This window comes from Vicia villosa, linkage group LG2, assembly GCF_029867415.1.
Source record: "Vicia villosa cultivar HV-30 ecotype Madison, WI linkage group LG2, Vvil1.0, whole genome shotgun sequence".
Taxonomy (NCBI): Eukaryota; Viridiplantae; Streptophyta; class Magnoliopsida; order Fabales; family Fabaceae; genus Vicia; species Vicia villosa.
Window position 1 is genome coordinate 180,841,831 of NC_081181.1, and position 19,176 is coordinate 180,861,006.

A 19,176-nucleotide genomic window follows, 5' to 3' on the forward strand; every position below is an offset into this window, starting at 1 on the left:
GAAAACGTCCAATATGCGACATGGGTGAAACAATTCAAGATTCAGGCCCATTAAGGATTCAACCATACCGAAAGTGCATTTGTATATACCGAAAATGCATTTCCGATTTTACGTAAGTGCAATTTAAAAAAAAAGGTGTACATCAAAAATATATTTTCGATATTTTAGAAATATTTTTAGAAATGCGTAGGATATTTCTTTATACTATATGGTGGAATAAAAAATGATTTTTTGTAGGCCATTTGTAATATTAAAAAGGCTAAATTTACATGTTCGATGTAAAAGTGTTCTTTTGGGAAATTTGAAGGCCTACAGTTTTTATTTAGTATTGAATTACTTAAAAAATGTAACAGATTTTTTTATGACAAAATTAAATATCAATTAACCGAACAAAATTGTCCATTTTAACCAATTTAACTGAACACGGTCAAACCAATTAAATATTTATTCAAAATTGAGCTAACAAGTCCATCCATGGTTCCGGTCAGTTTGACATATTGGACAAGAACCAACTCAAACCGATCAGATGTCCATCCTAATTTAACACATACTCCCTCCGTCTCATATTATAAGAAAAATTCACTTTTTAGATTTATTAAATAACTAATGTATCTGGTTTATATATAGACCAGATACATTAATTATTCAATAAATCTAAAAAGTAAATTTTTTTTATAATACAGGAATTATAAGAGGGAGGGAGTACCTCAAAGATGAATGCTAAATCCAAAGGTTATAGGTCTAGTAAATAAATTTGCAAAAGGCACCAACACAAACATTTTGATGAGTGACCTTCATATTTTCATCTTGAGACAAAACTAAAATGAGCATAAAACACTTACAAGGGCAAAATTGAACAACTTGGTATCTATCAGAAGTATGAAACTTTGTTTATATAAATTAAAAACATTTACAAGGCCAAAATAGAACAGCTTGGCATCTATCATCAAGTATGAAATTTTATTTATATAAATTCATAAAGTAATCGATGCTATAATAAATTCAAATCAATAATGTCATTTAACATAATATACTAAAAGTAAAAATCCTTTGAAAGTGCCATTGTAAAAACAATTTAGTTCATCCACTTATGAGCGGGTCACATACCCACACCCACACCATCTTGTATGCTGGAAATATTTGAAGCTACAGCTTCCATGTCGTCGAATCCTCCTCTCCTCACAATAAATTCTGGAGAAATTATTTGTCCAACAACTTTAACATGGGAGATGCTGTACCACAGTAAGCCAATTTATTACAGCAGAAAAACATATAAGCAAATAAGAAAGATTTTTTACTTAAAGAGTGATACCATAATGTGAGTGTGATCGATAGACACAAAAGTGATGAACAAAGAACCTAAATCCGTATGCGTGTGCGTGACAGAATATCTTAATTAGTTAGGTGTACGTTGATTCAATGTCATTCAATTGTGTGTTAGGAGAGAGGGTATTCAGGACTATTGCTATTGAGTTGGTTAGGAGAGATATGTCTCTGGTTAGAAATCTCTAACTCTGGACATGTGATCCTATGCTCATTTCTATTGAATAATATACATATTTCATCAATCTGGATTTGTGAAATCCATCAATGAACAACTTACCAATTCCATTTAAATTGGCAATCAAGCTCTTCAGTCAATATTTGACCCAAACGATAATATGTGAGAGGAAGATATGAGATTTGAGAAACATACCATGTGTAGAATAAATTATCCTTTCCATTTTTTTGAACACTTCCTAACAGCCTCACTACCAGAAAACCTCCAATGCACAAAACAGGTTCAGGTAGCTTGAAATGCTGTAACTTGTTTTCCTGTACAATATGCCACCAATGCATTTCAAAATTCATAAATGTTGGAATAAAAGGGTTTTTAAAAAAGATCAGAGACGAAGAAGAAAGATAAAAACTGTAAACTGAATTTGTGAAGCTATATTGCTAAAGATGTTATTGGTAAAACTATACAAGGTCATGCTTATTTATGGGCGATGAAGGCTCAAGCCCAAAACATACAATCCAAGCCCAAAATATTCAATCCAAACACAAAATATTCAAAATAATATTTTGTCTTTGGCACAACAGCTATATACTGTATTCGACTCTCTCGAATACAACTGACTTCTACTACTTCGACTAGGTCAAACACACCTATGTTGAATACAAACTTTCTACAAAACAATGAATTACAATTTCTAACACACCACCTAATTCATGTTTTCGAGATTTCTCATTCCAATGCTTTTCTTCAACTCATCAAACCTGACTTTCTTCAGGGGTTTGGTGAGTATATCAGCTAGTAATCATTTTGTCTTGCAATGCTCAAGTTCAAGCTTCCCTTTATTTACTTGATCCCTAAGAACGTGATATCTTCTCTGTGTTTACTTCGGCCATGACATACAGGATGACTGGCTAAGTCGATGGCTGACTTGTTATCTACCAAGTACAAACAACTTCATTTTCTTAGGTTCCATGACTTTATCTCTTCTATCAACATCTCTATTCATACTAGATGACATGTTGCATACAATGAAGTCAGGTACTCAACTTCACATGATGACAATGCCACACAATACTTTGTTTCCTTGAGCTCCAAGAGATTGGAGCGCCTTCGATCATGAATATGTAGCCTGCAGTCCTCTTCATCTCATCTTGATCTCTGTTGATATTTGTAAATATATAGTGTTAAGAATATTTGTATATAGAATAGTCCCACATCGACTATATTATGTAATTAGCTGTAATCTCTCTATATATAATAAAGTCTCCGTAGTGCTTTACAAAACACGGTTTATTCAAATGCCTCTTAGTCTTTTCTATCTTAACATGGTATCTAGAGCCTACTAAGAGGAAATTCTTCGCCGTGTTTTACCCGGTTGACCTACTGTCTTCCGGTGAGAAATTTCCTTCTGCAAACCGTGTCATCATTCCGCTTTGCCTATTTTTTCTTTTCTTTTCGGTGACTATCTTGGCACTGTTCACCGGCGCGAACTGTTCATTGACGTGCACTGTTCATGGCCGCGGTATTGTTTATCGAAAAAAAAATTTCGATTTTGTCCCCTGATCACAGATCCGGTCTCTGTTTCTTCTTCCGATTCGCAAAAATCTGCCCTCCAGTTCAAACAGCCCCGTTCTTGTTAACTTGAAACTATGGGAGACTCGTTTACTAAAGTTCCGCTGATCCCATGTGAAAAACTGACAGGATCAGCAAACTATAACATATGGGCTCGTGCTGTCGATATGTGGTTTCACGGTCAGGGATATGAAGAGCACCTAACCACAAAATTGTCTGCCGTTGCAGCCGACAAACTCGCTAAATGGAAGAAAGCTGATGCCCCTCTGTGTACTGTGTTGTGGTTTTCTATAGCACCTAACCTCCAAGCTCAGTACCAAGCCTTCTCCACTTGTTATGAGGTATGGGAAAAGGCCAAGAAAGTCTTTTCCAACAACGTTCACTCTCTATACAGTGTCATCCACAAACTCAACACACTAACGTTGGAAAATATGGATGTGCAAGCTTATCTGAGTAAGCTTGATGCCTTGAAAGCCAGCTACGCAACCCTCATGTCTTACGCAAAAGATGCAACAGCTCATGCCGAACAGCAGAGTAAATATTTCATGGTCATGGCACTTAAAGGACTACCATCAGAACTCGAATCCGTTCGTAACCAGATTTTATCAAGTACTATTGTTCCTAACTATGATACAGTTAGTGAAAAACTGTTGCGCTTGGCTACACCTCATGCGTTTGGTCTGGTTTCTCCTCCATCTATTGCTGCTCCAACACCAGGTGACACTGCTGCCCTTGCATCTCTTGGAAACAATCAAAATCGCCTTCGAGGAGGGTCATCCAACTCCAAACCTCGTCCCAAGTGTGACCATTGTAACCGACTCGGGCATACTATCGACCGTTGCTGGAAGCTGCATGGCAGACCTCCACGTCAAGTAAATGCAACCCAAATTGATTATCCAGATACTATGCAAACTTCACCTTCACTTCAAAATCCTACGCCAAGCTACGACGATTTTCTCAGGTGGTGTAAGACTAATCAGAACTCTGGTTCCACGACTTCGGTTGCACACATTGGTAATTCATCTGTTTGCTTCTCTCAATCATCTCCTCTTGGTCCTTGGGTCCTCGATTCTGGTGCGTCTGATCATGTTACCGGTAATAAAGGTTTTTTCTCTTCCATCTCTACCTCTAGTTTCTTACCTAGTATAACTGCCGCAAATGGTTCTCAAACTCAATCCCAAGGGATTGGTACTGTTCAAATCCTACCATCTCTCTCTGTTACTTCTGTCCTATATGTACCTAATTGTCCATTTAATTTATTGTCAGTCAGTCGTTTAACTCGTGCCCTTAATTGTTCTATCACCTTTACTAATTGTGTTGTTACTTTGCAGGACCGGAGTTCGGGACAGACGATTGGCGTCGGATGTGAGGCTCAAGGCCTCTACTACTTCTCTGCGTCATCCACCACATGCTCTGCCACAGATTCTCCACTCATTATACATGCACAGTTAGGTCATCCAAGTCTTCCCAAGCTCCAAAAGATGGTGTCCAGCTTATCTAAATTATCTAATTTACATTGCGAGTCTTGTCAGTTAGGGAAACATACTCGTAGTCACTTTCCCAATCGAGTTAATAAACGGGCTGCGTCCCCTTTTGCTTTAGTTCACTCCGATGTTTGGGGTCCTTCGCGTACTGAGTCTACCTTTGGGTCTAGGTATTTTGTCGCTTTTATTGATGATTTTTCACGTTGCACGTGGCTATTTTTAATGAAGAACAAATCATAATTGTTTTCTATTTTTGAAAAAATTTATCAAGAAATAAAAACTCAATTTGGCTTGTCTATCTGTACCTTAAGAAGTGACAATGCACGCGAATATTTATCCCAACAATTTCAAATTTTTATGTCATCCAATGGTATTCTGCACCAAACATCTTGTCCTCATACACCTCAACAAAATGGGGTAGCCGAACGTAAAAACCGGCATCTCGTAGAAACCACTCGGACCCTACTTCTCCATGGTAATGTTCCTCTCCGGTTTTGGAGGGATGCGGTGCTCACGCCATGTTACCTCATTAATCGCATGCCCTCATCTGTCCTTAATAATAAAATCCCCCACTTAATCCTGTTTCCAAACTCTCCTCTTCACCCAATTCCTCCTCGAGTTTTCGGGTCTACGTGTTTTGTACATAATCTCTCCCCTGGTCTTGATAAACTATCAGCTCGATCACTAAAGTGTGTCTTTCTTGGTTATCATCGATCCCAAAAGGGATATCGTTGCTACTCACATACTCTACAACGATACCTCGTATCGGCCGATGTTAGCTTCTTCGAGTCTATTCCATAATTCGAGTTCAGCCAAGTAACTCCGGAACCCCTTCTAGAAAGTACTCCTACACCTCTTCTGGAAGTCTCATTTCCCCTTATCCCCCATCATTCTAGCCTTACGGTTGACCCTCCCACTACTCGCCCACTTCAAACATATCAGCGTCGCCAACCCACTTCTGTCGTACCTATTCCTGAGGCAGTACCTGTCCCTGAGGTCATTGCAGACTCTCCTCCGACGCCTTCGCCATCACCGGATCCGATCCCGCAACCTGTGTCCGATATTCCAATTGCTCTTCGAAAAGGTATACGTCAAACACGAAATCCTTCTCCACATTATATTGATTTATATTATCATCGTCTTTCTCCTTTGCAGTATACTTATTTGTCTTCTGTTTCTATTCTTAACACTCCAGTTGAAGCATTATCTCACCCTGAGTGGAGGCAAGCAATGATTGACGAAATGTGTGCTCTTCAAAGCAGTGGTACTTGAGAACTGGTTCATCTACCCCTTGGGAAATCGTTAGTTGGTTGTCGTTGGCTTTATACAGTGAAGGTTGTCCAGATGGTAAGATTGATCGTTTTAAAGCTCGTTTGGTAGCCAAAGAATACACTCGGATTTTTGGGTTGGATTATAGTGATACTTTCTCGCCTGTAGCCAAGATGGCATCTGTTAGACTTCTTCTAGCCATTGCAGCCATTTGACATTGGCCTCTTCATCAATTTGACATCAAAAATGCCTATCTACATGGTGATCTTGAAGAGAAAGTATATATGGAGCAACCACCTGGGTTTGTTGCTCAGGGGGAGTCCTCACATATGGTTTGTAGGCTACATAGGTCTCTTTATGGTCTTAAACAGTCTCCGAGAGCTTGGTTTGACAGATTCAGCACTGTGGTACAACAGTTTAGTATGGTCCGTAGTGAAGCTGATCATTCTGTATTTTATCGTCACTCTGCCAAAGGGTGTATCTATCTTATTGTATATGTGGATGATATTGTGATAACGGGTAGTGATCAACAAGGAATACTCCAGTTGAAAAAACATCTCTCGAATCAATTTCAGACAAAAGATCTTGGTAAACTCCGCTATTTCTTGGGAATTGAGGTGGCCTAATCTAAAGATGGCTTGGTAATATCCCAGCGGAAATATGCTATGGATATTTTGCAAGAAACAGGGTTGTTGAACGCTAAACCAGCTGATACTCCTATGGATCCAAGTGTCAAGCTGCTACCCAATCAGGGGGAGCCTCTATCTGATCCAGGAAGGTATAGGAGATTGGTTGGAAAGTTGAATTATCTCACAATCACTCGTCCGGACATCTCTTTTGCAGTTAGTGTGGTAAGTCAGTTCTTAAATTCTCATTGCCAAGAACACATGGATGTTGTTGTCCGGATTCTGAGATACATCAAGTGTGCTCCAGGAAAAGGTCTCGTGTATGAAGATAAAAGACATACTCAGATAGTTGGATACTCTGATGCTGATTGGGCAGGATCACCCATTGATAGACGATTCACCTCTGGGTATTGTGTACTTGTTGGAGGAAACCTTATATCCTGGAAAAGTAAGAAACAAAATGTAGTTGCAAGATCAAGCGCCGAGGCAGAGTATAGGGCCATGGCAATGGCGACATGTGAACTCATTTGGTTAAAACAATTGCTAAAAGAACTTCAAATTGAAGAAGCAAGACCAATGACACTTATTTGTGATAATCAAGCTGCATTGCACATTGCTTCAAATTCAGTCTTCCATGAAAGGACTAAACATATTGAGATAGACTGTCACTTTGTCAGAGAGAAGATTGAATCAGGCGAAATTGTTACAAGCTTTGTCAACTCCAATGATCAATTAGCATATGTGTTTACAAAATCCTTGCGAAGTCCCAGAACTAATTATATATGTGGCAAGCTTGGTGCATTTGACTTATATGCTCAAGCTTGAGGGGGAGTGTTGATATTTGTAGATATATAGTGTTAAGAATATTTGTATATAGAATAGTCCCACATCGACTATATTATGTAATTAGCTGTAATCTCTCTATATATAATAAAGTCTCCGTAGTGCTTTACAAAACACGCAGTTTATTCAAATGTCTCTTAGTCTTTTCTATCTTAACAATCTCCATTTAAATTTGAATTAGTGTAGCCATAAACCTCTGCATTTGTGATGATCTTCTTTTGTCTTGGCATCAACACACCATGATCAATCGTACCCTTTATGTATCTCAGCACCCTCTTAACTGCATTGAAATGAAAATTCTTGCGGTTTCTCCATGAATCTGCTCAACAATCCGCACGTTGATAGATATTTGGCCTTGTATTGCAAAGACACCTCAAGGATCCAATGATTTGTTTGAACATTGTTTCACTTACAAACTCATCATTTGTATATGTTAAGAAATGTGGTTGGGCGTAACTCAACCCTACAAAACCGGCTTATAGGTGAGTATTGCCCTCCCTTATAAAGATATGTTCAGGTCGTATATTGTCCAATGTGGAACTCTTAACACACTCCCTCACGTGCAGGACTAGACAGCTGGAGCGTTAAAATAAATGATGGGTGGTCCGATAGCGAAAACCTGATAGCAGGTGGTCCACCGGATCATAAACGAGACTCTAATACCATGTTAAGAAATGTGATTGGGCCTAATCAATCCTACAAAACTGGCTTGTAGAGTGAGGATGCCCCCACTTATAAGCACATGTTCAGGTCATATATTGTACGATGTGAGACTCTTAACAGTATTCTTCAACTTTGCTCTAGTTTCTAATGGTGTGACACTTGCATTACAGTTGCTCATCTTGAACCTTTTAAAGATATCTTGGGCGTACTTCTTCTAGTGCAAGAACACTCGTTCACTTGTATCTTTGAATTCTATCCCTAAGAAATATGACAATTTCCCTAGGTCGGACATTTCAAACTCTTGCATCAACTTCGACTTGACTCTTCTTATCTCTGCTTCAACAAATCATCTACATACAGGCATAAAATAATTCAATTGGCCATGTCTGCATCATTGACATACACTCCATGTTCAGAGACACACTTTGTGAAACCTGCTTCGATCAAGAAGCTATCTATTATCTTATTCTAAGCCCTTGGGGTTTGCTTCAAACCATATAAAACCTTCCTCAATCTATATACCTTTGACCCGTGCCCTTTGATTTCGAATTCTGGTGGTTGACTGACATGGAGCTCTGCTTCCAAAGGTCCATTCAGAAATACTGATATTACATCCAGCTGATGTATCTTCCACCCTTTATATATTGCAATCGACACAATAATTTTAATTGTCTCCATCCTTGCAACTAATGCATAAACTTCATCGAAATCAATGCCAGATTTTTGCAGAAAACCTTTTGCCAATAGTCTTGCCTTATGCTTGGCAATTTCACCATTTGACCTTCGTTTCAGCTTGTAAACCCACTTCTCATCAATTGGCTTCTTGATTGGTTTTTCGACAAGTTCCCAAGGTTTTGTTCTTCTCGATTGCCCTTTGTTCTTCTTTCATGGCTGCCAACCAATTCGAATCATTCATGGCTCGATCCAAATTGATTGATTCTGCTTCAGCCATCATCATTGCTTTTTCTATTAAGTCACCATCTGCATCGACTGCTTGATCTGAGAATCTCACATATCAGCTAGCCTTGTTGACGCAGTTCTTGCTCTAATCGATCTTCTGACATTTTGCTCAGATGGTTTTTCATTTCGATTGGTTGTGACTTCAGTTTGTTGGTCTTCTTCAAACACAGTTGTGACGGTACCTGACTCCTGTCAAACTGACTTATGACTCCAATCTCACTCTTTGCTCTCGTCCACTAGAAAATCTCTATTTATCACTAGTTTATCATCATTTGGTAAATACAACTTATATGCACCTGTCGAATGATAACCTATGAGCACAATGGCCTGTCTTTGATCATCTATTTTCTTCCTCTATTGCTCAAGTACATGCCTGAAACACATTGATCCAAAAAATCTAAGATGACTAACATTTGGCTTCTGTCATGTCCAAGCCTCATTAGGAGTTTTCTCGACTATCTTCTTGGTTGGACATATGTTAAGTATGTACACTGCTGTCGAAACTACTTCGCCTCAAAATCTTTTTGGCATTTCTTTAGCTTTCAACATACTTCTCGCCATGTTCAGTATACTTTGATTCTTCCTCTCAATTATACCATTATGCTGAGGAGTATAGAATGCCATGACCTCTTGCCCTATACCTTTCTCATTTGCAAAACTTAGCAAATTCTCTAGAGGTGTATTCACCACCACCATCAATTCTCAGTTTCTTCAACTTGTATCTACTTTGTTTCTCGACATGCAATTTAAACTTGAACTGTGTGAATACCTCACTTTTCCTTTTAATAAGGTAAATCCACAATATATGGTGAATTCATCTATGAATGTTAGGAAATAGCAGTTACCTCCATTCGACCTAACTTCAAAATGTCCACACACATCAGAGGGAACTAGCTCCAGCTTTTCCTTCGACCTCATGGGCAAATCATGCTTGAATGCTTTTCTAGCCTGCTATGCTTAACAACATTCCTCAAACACCTGACTTGGTTCCTTCACCAGAGGTAAGTCATACACCATCTTCTTTTGGTTGAGCATAACTAACCTTTTGAAGTTTAGATGTCCATATTTGTGATGTCATAATCAATTGTTGTCTTATTTTGCAGTCGAAGCAAGATACTTGTGATTAACTATGTTGATCAGTACTTTGAAGGTCTTGTTGTCTGCCAATGGTGCTTTCATAATCAATCTTCCATCACCATCATACACCTTCATCTGATTCTTTTCAAACTTCATGTTGTACCCTTTCGCAAGTAATTGACTTATGCTTATCAAGTTACTTGTCATCAAAGGTACATACAACAAATCAGTGATGTTAGGTTTTCGACCATCCTTACTAACCACAAATATGTTTCCTTTTTCACCTGATGTGATGTGTCTATCGTCTGCAAACTTGATCACTTTCTTGACTGATTCATCTAATTTGGTGAACCAAATTTTATTTCCAGTCATGTGGTTGCAGCATCCAAAATCTAGGTACCACATGTTGATTTGCTCATTGCTCGAATGAGTATTTGCCATTAGTAGCACATCATCAGAATCACTATCTCGAGCATGTGCATATTGCGCTTACTAATTATCTTTTTCTCTTGCTTCTTTCTTTCTTCGCCAGTCTTGAGTATAATGAACAAATCCTTGATAGTTGTAACACTGCACCTCCTTCATTCAATTTGCTTTTCAGAATACTTGTTGCCCATGTCTTTCTTGGTTGAATTAGAGTGATTCTTTGAATTCTTGCTTGACTTCCATCATTAGCAAGATTCTTTCTCTATTTCGACTTCTCTTTTCCAAACTTCTAGATGAAACTTGCTTGCAATGTCTGTTCAACCACTTTTTCCCTTTTTGAGTTTCTCTGCTTCAGCCTCATTTGATGAGCCTCTAATGAAGCTTGAAGTTCATCTAACTTCATCTCAGCTAGGTTCTTGGACTCTTCAATAGACACTACAACATAATCAAATGTTGCAGTCAGAGATCTCAACACTTTCTCAATCTTTTGCAAATCGTTGAATGATTCACCACACGCCTTCATCTGGTTCGTTAATAGCACAACACATAAAAAAAAATTTGAGACTGATTCATTGTCCTTCATCTGAGTCATCTCAAATTGCTTTTTCAACGTCTGAAACTTCACCCTCTTCAGTTTTTCATCTCCACCGTACAAGTTCTTCAACTTGTCCCACGCTCCTTTGGTTGTTTTTTCTTCAATGATCTTCTCTAACACGTTCGGATCCACACACCGGTGAATCAAGAACAAATATTTTCCAATTTTCTTTCTTTGATCCTTGTTCGCAGCTTTCTGAACATCATCTGCATTTGCTTCCAATACCGGCACTCTATCATTCACGATTTCAAGCACATCTTAAAATCTAAAGACCTTTATTTGCGCAGCCCACCTCTCATAGTTTTCACCTTTGAAAATCAGTATATTAGCTAGAAATTGCGTTGATGTTGTTTCGTTTGCCATTAAAGATTCACTCTGAATCGCAACACGAGCTCGTTGATACCAATTTGTTGGAGAAAAAGGTTTTCAAGAAAGATGAGAGGAGAAGAAGAAGAGAGAAAAGAGATAAAAACAGTAAACTAAATTTGTGAAGTAGTATTGCTAAAACTGTTTTGCTTTTTGGCTCTTTATCCAAAAACAAACAAACATGAACGATCTCTTTCAACCCTTCTGCAACTAAATGAGATAAGTACCTATTAATAAAAGATTTAACCACCAAAATAGTTTACTATTCCAACCAACTACTTTGCCCTACCAATTCCTTCAAAGTTGAAATTTAGGAACCAAGATCTAATTGTTGCCTTAACCTTCATAAAGTGCTTCTTCCACTTAGAATTCCATCTTAACAATCTCCACTTGTTTATCCTTTGTTTGTCTTTTGTCAACATTGTTATTATAAATATTTTTTTTCTAGGCATCTATGCAATGGAGAAAATGGTTGGCACATGTTTCTAAAGAATCTAATTCACTTGTTTGCACTTTTTTGGTTCATACTACTACTGCCACTAGGCATGGCAGAGTGCAGGGTTGATTTACTTCCCCTCTTGGCCCTTCCGGTTTTTTGAATTGTAGGATACCTCTTACATAAGCCAAATAATATTCCCTGCAGCTTAGATAATTCAATTTAGCTATGGCTGTACCTACACTGAACCCTCTCTTGTTATCCAAGGGACAGAACTGACTGGAGTTTGGTGGCATAGAGCCAATCTATGTGTTTGTCGACCTTGTCGTGTGTGGAACTAGTAAACTTTAAGGTCTAGTCTTTGAGTTTAATTTTTAAGTTTCCTGTGTCAATGTAGGTAAGAGAGTACTCATAAACATTAAATTTTATGGGTTAATTAATAGTGTCAAAACCAGTAATTTCCATATCCATCATGGATAAATTTTGCAGTACCCATTGTCATCCTTACTCATCTAGCCATTACCTTCTACTATTTATGATTTTAAGCTAAGTCGATACACTTATTATCCACCCAATCAATTAACTGTTTTAACTTATACTCTATCAGAGCCAATTAGCATTATCCAAAAAAACTGCATGTTAAATTTCATTCAAAAATTGAAAAAGAAAAAAAGAAAACTAGATATTGATATTTAAAATGGATAGTCAACCACCACCTCAACTAACCTGAGACATTGGAAATACAGGCGAATCATATGTACATATGCCATGCCTACTAAAAGCCATTTTATCACGGAAAATAAACTTTGAATCTATTTCAATGGGGTCACTTGTCCAACCATATTTGAATTGGATAGCTTTAGCTGAATATATAGGGAAGCCGTCATTAAGATAATCTGACAAGAAATACAAATTCTATGTCAGCATAAGCAAAAGTTTGGAAACCTCAGCATACCTTATTTTTCAGTTCAAATTGATATACACAATTCGTCAACATATCTATAGGGCTAACCTTGGAATGGTTGGACATGAATCTCTGTGACAAGACATATTTTGGAATACAGCCGATAAAGCAAACTCTCAGTAGCAGAAGGATCGCTTTGCCCTATACTTGACCAATATGACGGGCCATGTTCAGTAATATCCCTAGGCTCCAATGTATTTGCAAGCCTTTGTCTTATGTGATCATTCGTGCTGGAGGCATATATGGCTTGTGCGATGCAGTTGTTCATGGGAATGAGAGAAAAAGCTAGGAGCGCATAGACTCTATGATTTCTATTTAGACGCTCTCGTTTTTCTGTATAGTACCCCACCTTGTTGCCATCAACTACAAACAAGTTGTCAACCTCAATGCTACGAACAACACCAGATATTTCAGGAATCATTTTCAAGCAAAGTTGCTTGCAGAGGCCATTTTCAATAACTGCAAATATTTAGATTTCATATTATTACTATTTAACAGCAAAATAAAGCCAGAGAATATTGAGCTCCTCACTGCATTAGAGAAACAAGTGACATAAAATATACAGGACAATTTAGCATTAGAGAAATTCACTTTCAGAAGCATGCCATTAAAATTCACAAACTTAATATAGCATACGTAAAAACATTCCATATTAATAAGCATTTTAAAAAATATGGCTGAAATCCTATTTTGCAAGTGTATTCATGCAACCCCACAACCGTTGTATTCCAAGGATACAAATGATAAAATCCTAGCACTGCAAGTAATAAAACACAAATAGCTTACCGAAATCATTCCAGGAACTAGAAACAGCAGATGCACAAACAAGATCACGAGGATTATCCAAATAGGAGAAAACGTTAATTGACATGTCATGTCCGAGCCATTGGATTAAATCCAAATTGGTTTTCACTTTCGACATATTCTCAAGTATAAGATCCTGATTGAAAGCAAAAGTAGTTATTCAATAACTGCAGAACAGCTAAAGCTCAATGCCAGCAATAGTGATATCAAAACACAAACTGGAAATCTTCATAAGCATGGTCATCATACTCATGAGAAATATTCTTCCAAAAACCAGCTCAATGCAAGGCAAATTGCACATTAAGGAGTTGAAATCAATTTCTTTACAAAATCAGGCCCTTTTAAGATTAAAGCACTGACAAATATATGATAAAATAAAGTTGAAAATTTGCCGACCACCAAAACATGATTAACATATAGTGCCTCGGATGAACATTATACAGCTTAAGAAAAGCATGCCATTTGAGAATTCACCAAGTCAAAGCAAGAAAAATGGAATTGATAATTGTTTACACGCGCGCACATCAAGGATATAAATCCTGGCCATTATTGGTGATAGAACAGAACATGGAACCCAAATATGGCCGATCCAGACGCAAACCTTGATATCACGGGGACAATCACAGTCAAGCAATAAAAATTGTATGGAAATTTTGCACCAATGACCAAATCATGATAAGTAAAAATAAGAATATAAGGAAAAGAGACATTCAAGGAAGGAAATCCATGCTTGTATTGACAAAAATATAAAATCACAATGTTGCATGCGAAAACTTTGAACACACATACTCATAGGCATGGAAAAGGAATTACCTTTCAGCAAAAGAGTACGAATCTGAGATGACAGAAGAAACCCTAGAAAGTGAGAGAAAACAAAAGCGTAGGAATGGATGGCACGGGATTTATAACTGTGGTGTCTTAAGGGTAGAACTCTTCTAGAAGGACAAGTCATCCCTCAAATAAATATTTTGGCCATTTGTTTTCTCTATTTTTTATGTACTTTTTCGGAGAAAAAAATGTGTGGATTGAGATATTTTTTAGCCAAACTTTTTATTTATCTATTTCTCTGATGTCTAGCGTACAATGTACACGGTGTGTCGATGCTAAATCTTGTAATTGTCGTTGAATCTCTATTTTTTATTTTTTTTTACTTACCAACTGGGCAATATTGTCATCTATTAATCATTGTCATTTCAAAGTTTTGTTCACTTCGCTCCCCCTCCCCCCACACACACACACAAATGGCTGGCCGCCTTGGGTTTCAATTCATGCGAAAACTTTGAACACACATACTCATAATAGGCATGGAAAAGGAATTACCTTTCAGCAAAAGAGTACGAATCTGAGATGACAGAAGAAACCCTAGAAAGTGAGAGAAAACAAAGGCGTAGGAATGGATGGCACGGGATTTATAACTGTGGTGTCTTAAGGGTAGAACTCTTCTAGAAGGACAAGTCATCCCTCAAATAAATATTTGGGCATTTGTTTTCTCTGTACTTTTTCGGAGAAAAAAATGTGTGGATTGAGATATTTTTTAGCCAAACTTTTTATTTATCTATTTCTCTGATGTCTAGCGTACAATGTACACGTTGTGTCGATGCTAAATCTTGTAATTGTCGTTGAATCTCTATTTTTTATTTTTTTTTACTTACCAACTGGGCAATATTGTCATCTATTAATCATTGTCATTTCAAAGTTTTGTTCACTTCGCTCCCCCTCCCCCCACACACACACACAAATGGCTGGCCGCCTTGGGTTTCAATTCATGCGAAAACTTTGAACACACATACTCATAATAGGCATGGAAAAGGAATTACCTTTCAGCAAAAGAGTACGAATCTGAGATGACAGAAGAAACCCTAGAAAGTGAGAGAAAACAAAGGCGTAGGAATGGATGGCACGGGATTTATAATTGTGGTGTCTTAAGGGTAGAACTCTTCTAGAAGGACAAGTCATCCCTCAAATAAATATTTGGGCATTTGTTTTCTCTGTACTTTTTCGGAGAAAAAAATGTGTGGATTGAGATATTTTTTAGCTAAACTTTTTATTTATCTATTTCTCTGATGTCTAGCGTACAATGTACACGGTGTGTCGATGCTAAATCTTGTAATTGTCGTTGAATCTCTATTTTTTAATTTTTTTTACTTACCAACTGGCCAATATTGTCATCTATTAATCATTGTCATTTCAAAGTTTTGTTCACTTCGCTCCCCCCCCCCCCCCCCCCCCACACACACACACATAAATGGCTGGCCGCCTTGGGTTTCAATTGATTTGTGCTTAGCCATGTGTTGAAAGTTCTCAGTGAAGCCATGGACCTCTCTGGTCATCTTTATCATTACCGCCTTAATCATCACCAATGTGATGATCAATATAATAATCTCACTTCTTAGAAAACATTTTTATAATCGGTTCATTCTTTAAACATTTTATATTTTTCAAATAGACAATTTAGAAAGTGATCAAATTAATTTACCTAAAGGAAACAATCATGGTCCACTCTCTTATCAAGGCCTTCCGAAAAATCAATAGACATGGATAATGAAAGGGTCAAAACTACACTTTACTAAAAAAAATTAACAGGAATGGATTATAGAAATCTACTGAAACATAGTCTTTTCAATGGTTAAACTGTTATTTATTTGAATCTCATTTGCAAATAACAAATTTTGTGAAAGTAAACTACACTTGAAAAAACCCAAGTTCAGTGTATGTAGAAGAATGTTAAACCTGTCTATACTCATGACTTTAGATCCCAAGCCCTTCCTCTTCTTCTTCTTCTTCTTCTTCTTCTTCTTCTTCTTGCTAGCTCCACACTTTGAGTTCTCGCCATGAGATTCTCGATTTGCTTCAGTGATATCTCCAGCACTACTTCGTCCCACAACATTTTTCGAATTGGGGTCCACCGACTCTCCTTCTTCAACATCATCATCTAAATTATCATTATCATATATAACATCGAGAATGTTTTCTCCTTCCTGCATTCAGTGAATCCAAATTGGTAAATATAGGGTTTATGACTTTAATTCATATCGGTGTTTTATTCAGAAAGGAAACAAAAAATTCATGTCAAAACCCTAATAGCAAATGCAATTCTATAGTTTTTTTTACTGAATTTGATATGATTGGTAACTTGAACAATACAACGAAACTGTACGTGAATAAACGAAGTTCTCAAAACAAAATGGCCAAAAAATGAACCCAAAAGAGAACTAAAAATAGAAAATGAAGAATGATACTTGAGATCAAAGAAATTACATTCCATTCTGCAGTGCTCAATTTTGATTCTCTCGCATCGCTCAATCTTTCTGTTGCGCAATTCCTATTTCTCCATCTCTCACAGCAAAAATCCTTCTTCCGCTCTCTGAAAGATGGGGGTATTTCTGGCATTAGAAGAATAATTTTATTTTCTAAAATAGAATTAGAAAAAAAACATCTAAAAACCATATTGTATCTATATTTTAAAATTTAGAACTTAGATCAAGAGAGAATATTTATAGTCAATCAGTCGTAGGGATGACAACAGGTAGGGCGGATGCGGGTTTCACACTACCCAAATTTACATCTTAAATTCGGATGACAAAATAAATTCATGTTCACATCCGTTGGGTTCGGGTTTTTTTATCATAACTCACAGCAAAATACATAAAATACAACAGCAACATTGAAATTTTCCATCAATTTTCCTACAACTTTTCAACAACAACATTACAATTTTCCATCAATTTTACTACAACTTTCCAACATTAACATTACAATTTTCCATCAACATTGAAATTTAAATTAAAGTATAAAACTTTTCATCAAATTTGTTACACTTATATATATTTAGGGGTACTTATGTAATTTCAGGTCTAGGCGGGGTGAGGTTTCGGATGCGGGTTTCACACTACCCAAATCAGCACCTAAAATATCGGGTGGCACCCGAAATTAGTCAATTCGAATTTTTACCGGTTGACTCGAGTTCGGATGCGGATGAACCCCGCGGATTTGGGTCTTCCTGTCATCCTTTCAGTCGGAGGTTAGATCAAGAAACATATATAATAATGATTTAAGTTGTGTCAAGTATTATTCAGAATAGTACTTTATTTTTGTTAAAATTTTAAATTATTGATGTGTGATTCGAATCATAAAAATGACTCACTCAAATCAAACTAAATATGAAAAATTAAGATTTTGCTTCTATAATTCTGATTTGAATCACATGTTATCTAACTCAAATCAAGCATGTTTTGAAAATTAGGATTTTGCTTTTGTGAGTTTGGTTTGAATCACACTAAAGCATGACTCGAATAAGAGAGGTTTGATTCAAATCATGAAGATGTTTGACTCGAATCAAAGTCTGGCAGTAAATTTTGAACTTTGGTTCTGTAATCTAGATTTGAATCGAAGATTGATGTCTGGAATCATTAAAAGGATTTATGTAAATCATGGAGTTGATTTTCTTGGTTCTTAGATCTTAATTCAAATAAATCAATCTCTTGATTATACTTATGCTATTTGCTCTTGACTTAAATCAAATGGATATTTTCTCACTTTTTGTGTATTATCTTCAGCACATATAGAAATCATTTTTCCAAATTCCTCTTGTAAGATACATAGTTATATGGAAAACATATCTTAGTAGTTCATATTTTTGTTAGGGATATTATTTTCAAATCTACTAATAAACCTATATATAAAGACTTTGTTAGTATGATATAAGGGGAGTTGGAAATATCATTGATGTGAGAGCTTGATTACTTCTTAGGATTGTAGAGCATTTTTACTCCGATGGCTTCAAATTTCCTAATTGAAAAATATGAACATAATGTGGATAACGAGTTTACCAAATATAGCGGTATCATAGGATCTTTACTTTAGTTGTGGATGAATTACGAAGCCACTACCGAATGTTGGAACATGACGTCCAAAACATCATACAACGCTAACAGGAGGTCAATCTCCCGAAAGAGGTGGAACTATTGGATCCCGAGCCACTCTCGGGCAAATTTGGGGGCCCTGTTCCCGGTGATTTTAAACCTTCGTCTTTGGCCAAGTTTGATGGATGCAATGATCCCTACGAACACGTCACATCCATCAATATGCATATGACCATCATAGGAGCACCAAACTCTCTAAAATGTAAGTTGATGTCAGGTACCCTTAGGGAGGCCGCCCTCATATGGTACACAGAACTTCCACGCACCTCAATTAATAGCTATTAAGAGTTGGTAAGGAAGCTGGTGCATCAGTTCGTCACTAGTTGCCACAATAAGATATTCACCACCAGTCTGTTTAACACCCGCCAAGGTCCATTAGAATAGCCGAGGAACTATCTCGCCCACTTCAATGAATCCACCATCAAGTCCGTCCCTTGAAACCAAGAAATGTTCCTGGGGGAGTCCTAAAATGGACTTAAGGCGGAACACTTTAATGAATCCATCGCCTAAAAGTCGGTACTCACGCTCACCAAAGTAGTTGTTAAGGCGGAGTGCTACATCAAAGGCGAGGAAAGCAATGCTCAAAAAAAGGCCCGCGGAGCCAAGGTGCGGGTCTCCGGTTTCGAGAGCTCTTAGCCCTCAAAGAAAAACAGCTACACCTTTCACGTAAA

At 37.2% G+C, this 19,176-nt stretch overlaps 1 protein-coding gene across 2 annotated transcripts; it reads right to left on the minus strand.

Moving 5' to 3' along the window:
- Nucleotides 1-941: 941 nt before the first annotated feature.
- On the minus strand, nucleotides 942-17,030 carry LOC131653166 (F-box protein At4g00755-like). Of its 2 annotated transcripts, XM_058923253.1 has the most exons (7): nucleotides 16,842-17,030; nucleotides 16,314-16,561; nucleotides 13,566-13,719; nucleotides 12,828-13,238; nucleotides 12,542-12,711; nucleotides 1,697-1,815; nucleotides 942-1,232 (listed from the first exon to the last, which is right to left on the minus strand). In XM_058923253.1, the coding sequence occupies exons 3-7, from the start codon at nucleotides 13,699-13,701 to the stop codon at nucleotides 1,100-1,102; spliced, it is 969 nt and encodes a 322-aa protein (XP_058779236.1). In that variant the 5' UTR covers nucleotides 13,702-13,719; nucleotides 16,314-16,561; nucleotides 16,842-17,030; the 3' UTR covers nucleotides 942-1,099. The 2 variants fall into 2 exon arrangements, with proteins under 2 accessions (XP_058779236.1, XP_058779237.1); XM_058923254.1 differs by lacking the exon at nucleotides 13,566-13,719.
- Between the last annotated feature and the right edge of the window lie 2,146 nt (nucleotides 17,031-19,176).